General features: G+C 45.8%; 1 protein-coding gene across 1 annotated transcript; it reads right to left on the minus strand.

Annotated features, from left to right (window-relative positions):
- Window positions 1-486: 486 nt before the first annotated feature.
- On the minus strand, window positions 487-2805 carry LOC142047937 (uncharacterized). Its single transcript, XM_075073673.1, has 2 exons — window positions 2342-2805; window positions 487-1317 (listed from the first exon to the last, which is right to left on the minus strand). The coding sequence occupies exons 1-2, from the start codon at window positions 2739-2741 to the stop codon at window positions 1100-1102; spliced, it is 618 nt and encodes a 205-aa protein (XP_074929774.1). The 5' UTR covers window positions 2742-2805; the 3' UTR covers window positions 487-1099.
- Between the last annotated feature and the right edge of the window lie 2061 nt (window positions 2806-4866).

The raw sequence follows: 4866 nt of genomic DNA on the forward strand, positions 1-4866 counted from the left end.
ACCGCAAGGTGTACTTTTTCCATGGTGCTGCAAGACGCTGGGAATCCCCCCACAAAGGACGTTTCACCAGCATCCACTGTGGCTGATGGCCAGAAGGTTCTGATCGCTCTCGCTCTTCAAGGAACACTACTCTGTTTAAAGGCCTGTCAGCCAGGGATTATCTGCCCAGACCAGAAAAATAACAGTTGGATGTGAAATGCCTGATTTCGCTGGTGACCAGCCTACCTCTTGATGCCACTGGTCATTAAGCCACTACACACAGCCTGGACAGTACGTCAGGAGCTGTTCAACACTCCAGGTTCTGAGCAAGTGCAGCAATGGTAGGTCGAATGTGCATTTGGATGTTTAAAAGGTCACGCTGGCGCACAATTACTGACTCGCTCAGACCTCGCTAAACCGAATGTCTCCGTGTTATTGGCTTGCTGTGCTGTGCTCCAGAATATCTGTGGAGAGATAAGGGGGAGCTTTATGGCGGGTAGAGTAGGAGGCTGAGGCAAATCACCTGGCTGCTGATTACGCGCAGCCAGACACCAGAGCGATTAGAAGAGCACACCATGAAGCGGTGCGCATCAGAGAAGCTTTGAAAACAAGTTTCATCACGGGCCAGGGTACGGTGTGACTGATGTGTTTTTTTCCCCTTGATGAACCCCCCACTTGATTGACTCATTCCCTGTAAGCAACCCAGCCTCCCCCTTCGATTACAGCTTGCTTAAGGAAATAAAGTCACTGTCGTTTAAAAATCATGTATTCTTTATTAAAAAGTCGTTGTAAAAAAAGCGAGAGAACTGACAAGGTATCCCGGGTTGGTTTGGGAGGAGGATAGGAGGAAAGGAAAAGGCCACTAAAAATATTTCAAAGTAATGACAGCCTTTTGGTTGGGCTGTCCACGGGGGTGGAGTGGGCGGGTGCATGAAGCCTTCCCCCACACGTTCTTACACGTCTGGTGAGGAAGATATGGAACATGGTGAGGGTGTTTACACAGGGGCTGCAGCAGCACTCTGTGACCCTGCTACTGTTCCTGAAGCTCCACCAGACGTCGGAGGATGTCAGTTTGATCACGCAGCAGCCCCAGCGTTGCATCATGCCTCCTCTGATCTTCCTACCACCACCTCTCATCACGTTCGTCCCTCCTGTCCTCACGTTCACTGGCATCTTTCCTGTAATTTGACACCACGTCCTTCCACTCATTCAGATGAGCTCTTTCATTGCGGTTTACTTCCATGAATTCCGAGAACATTTTGTCTTGCGTCTTTTTCTTCCTCCATCTTATCTGAGATAGCCTTCGGGAAGGAGTAGGGAGGCTTGAAAAATTTGCAGCTGCATGAGGGAGGTAAAGGGAGAGAAGCATTTAAAAAGATACATTTTACAGAACAATGGTTATACTCTTTCACAGTGAACAACACTATTCACCTTACATAGCATATATGATTCCACTACAAGGTTGCATTTTGCATCTTAATATTGAGTGCCTGCGGCTCTGGTGTTAGAGATCTCACAGACGCAGGTCCAGGCAGCAGAATTCAGCTTGCATGTGGCCATGGTAAGCCATTGTCTTTCGGCTTCTGCAGCCTTCATATACACAGTGCCCTCCTTTCCCAAATACTAAGCAAACCTGTTCAGCGCTGCTGCTTTCCTGTTAACATGCAGCAGCAGAAACCACCCCCCCCATCCAATTCTGTGGGATGATCACTTTACCCCTCCCCCCACCGCGTGGCTGGTATCATGGAAGATAACTGCTAATCACCCACCTTCCTCCCCCACCGCGTGGCTGGTAGCAGGGAAGATCCCTGCTAGCCAAACGCGAAAAAGCTCAGCGCCATTACCCCTCCCCCCTTCCCCCCGCTTGGCTACCTGCAATGAATGATTTCTTTTAAGCAACAGGCAAACAGGCCAGTAGGAATGGCCATCTCTGTCCCCTTAATTAAATTCCTGAATTTCAACCAGGTTACCATGAACGATATCACTCTCCTGAGGATAACACAGCGAGATAAAGAACAGATGTTGCTTGAATGCCAGCAATCACCGGGACCATATGCAGCTAGGCTTTGTCATGCAATGATACCAGATTACTTGCTACATGCATGGCGTGGTCAAGTGTCCTACCATGGTGGACGGAATAAGGCTGCCTTGCCCAGAAACCTTCTGCAAAGGCTTTTGGAGTACCTCCAGGAGAGCTTCATGGAGATGTCCCTGGAGGATTTCCGCTCCAGCCCCAGACCTGTTAACAAACTTTTCCAGTAACTGTACTGGCCACAAATGCATCCCAAGTCCTCAGGGCAAATCAATCATTAATAAACGCTTGCTTTTAAACCATGTTTTATATTTACAAAGGTACACTCACCAGAGGTCGCTTCCATGGCTTTATTGTCTGGGCTACTGGCTTGGGAGGGCTGGGAGGGTAATTCCGTCTGGGTGAGAAAAAGCTCCTGGCTGTTGGGGAGAACAGAGTGCTGTGTGCTCTCTGCAAGCTCGTCCTCCTCTTCCTCCTCCTCATCTTCCCCGTCCGCAGAATCCTCACCCATGGCTGAGATTACCACCCCCACCTCGGAATCCACGGACAGGGGTGGGGTAGTGGTGGCGGACCCCCCTAGAATTGCATGCAGCTCAGCGTAGAAGCGGCATGTTTTCGGCCCTGCCCCGGACCTTCCGTTTGCTTCTTTGGTTTTCTGGTAGGCTTGTCTGAGCTCCTTAACTTTCATTCTGCACTGCACTGTGTCCCTGGTGTGGCCTTTCTCCATCATGGCCTTGGAAATTTTTTCAAATGTTTTTTCATTTTGTCTTTTGGAATGGAGTTTTGTTAGCACAGAATCCTTTCCCCATACAGCGATCAGATCCAGTACCTCCCGTGAGGTCCATGCTGGAGCTCTTTTTCATTCTCAGGAGACTGCATTGTTACCTGTGCTGATGAGCTCTGCGTGGTCACCTTTGCTGGTGAGCTCTCCAAGCTGGCCAAACAGGAAATGAAATTCAAAAGTTTGCGGGGCTTTTCCTGTCTACCTTGCCAGCGCCTCCGAGTTCAGATTGCTGTCCAGAGCGGTCACAATGGTGCACTGTGGGATACTGCCCGGAGGCCAATACTGTCGATTTGCGGCCCCACTAACCCTAATCTGATATGGTAATACCGATTTCAGCGCTACTCCTCTCATCGGGGAGGAGTACATAAACCGGTTTAAAGAGCCCTTTATATCGATATAAAGGGCCTCGTTGTGTGGACAGGTGCAGCAACTGGTTTAATGCTGTTAAAATCGGTATAAACTCATAGTGTAGACCAGGCCTGACTGTGCAGTTGTATTGCTGCATGGGAGTTGTAGGTCAGTTGCCTCATGACCTCATTCTCCTTTATGACTTGGGCTTCCTGGCTGGACTAAAACTCTCATGATTCACTGCCTTCCCTCTCCACATTTTTTTTGTATTAACATTTTGATGAAAATGATAATTTTTGTCAAAATTTTCTGTGTAGATGCCTCCATTTTTCAGCCAGCTCCAGTATCTTTATTTCCCTCTTTCTTGTCTTATCTACCTCAGTCATTTCTAATGCACTCACCACAGTATCATAGCATCAGATGCAAAATTAAGAATGACATTGAAATTGTCCAAAAAGGACCCTACACTTCTTCATAATATGCTTCAGCTGCTGTTGCTTCAGCCTTTCTCTACTCTTTCCGCTGTGTACCTGTTACCTCCTCCTTTTCATCATGATTTTTCTAGGAGAAATTATATCAGCTGTTCTTCAGCCATTGTTATTGGAATCTGGCTTTTGACAAGAGGTGGGCCTTGCATTATACTCTGAAAATTGGTCACATCTAGGCCTCTTCAGGATTTGAGAATAATAACTCTACGTAGACGTATATAACAATTTTTCATGATCTCACTGGTGATCCTATGAACTTTTTTGTCTTGTTTCAATGTCTAGGTGAACCTGTATAATTAGTCCTGTATATCAGTTATGTAAAAATGGTTAAGTAATATTGTAGTCCCTGAGCTAACTTCCGAGGTAACCATTTAAAATGAGACCTTCACCTTAATAGGACTTTTTCTGATGAAAAACAGTTAATAAGATTGTTTTGGCTGATTTGGTGTATGGATCACTTGAATACATTCCAAGGAAAGGATTTCTTTCTGTAAATTTTCCAGGTGATTGAACACACAAGTGCAATTTTCAACATTTGAATGGGATACTACATGTATTGTTCAATAATGTAAATAAATGTGACCAGCTTCTCAGCCGGGATAAATTGATGTAGCTTCCTTGAAGTCAGTGATCCTACATCAGTTTATCTCAGCTGGGGATTGGGCCTCATGTGTTTGTCCTCCAGCATGAGTGCCTGAAAAACACATTGCAGGCACTAACAAAAGATGATGTAGAATGTCGTGCACAATGACCCAAACCTTGTTTCCAAGAGCGGTTAGAATAAAAGCTGTCTTGTCCCTAGGTAGAGTCCAGTACACGAACCTGGAGGAATAACCATGAATTATGTAAATTTTGATGGATGTTCTTCTGTTTCAGTTGGAAAGCCTGGTTAAGAAGCAACCAGAATCACATCAAAGTTTCTACAGCATGGAATCTAATGGGCATAGAAACAGAAATAAACTTAACACGGCAACTCCAGCAAATGGCTTTTATTAATTGCCTTTTGGGTCCCATGGGCTGCAAAGTATAACGGTGGCCAAATCACAGACAGATCAATGTCAGCAAATACATCTCTCCCCCCTCCGCATTTGTTTTCTTGATTTTAGTTATAATGCGTATTACAAATAACAGAAAGTCCAGTAACACGATACACTGGCTGGATGAAGCACAGGATAAGGCCAGCTGTTGTACAGATGTTAAGTGATAAAAATACAATATATCTCTGGGTATTTTAA

This window comes from Chelonoidis abingdonii, chromosome 19, assembly GCF_003597395.2.
Source record: "Chelonoidis abingdonii isolate Lonesome George chromosome 19, CheloAbing_2.0, whole genome shotgun sequence".
Lineage (NCBI taxonomy): Eukaryota > Metazoa > Chordata > Testudines > Testudinidae > Chelonoidis > Chelonoidis abingdonii.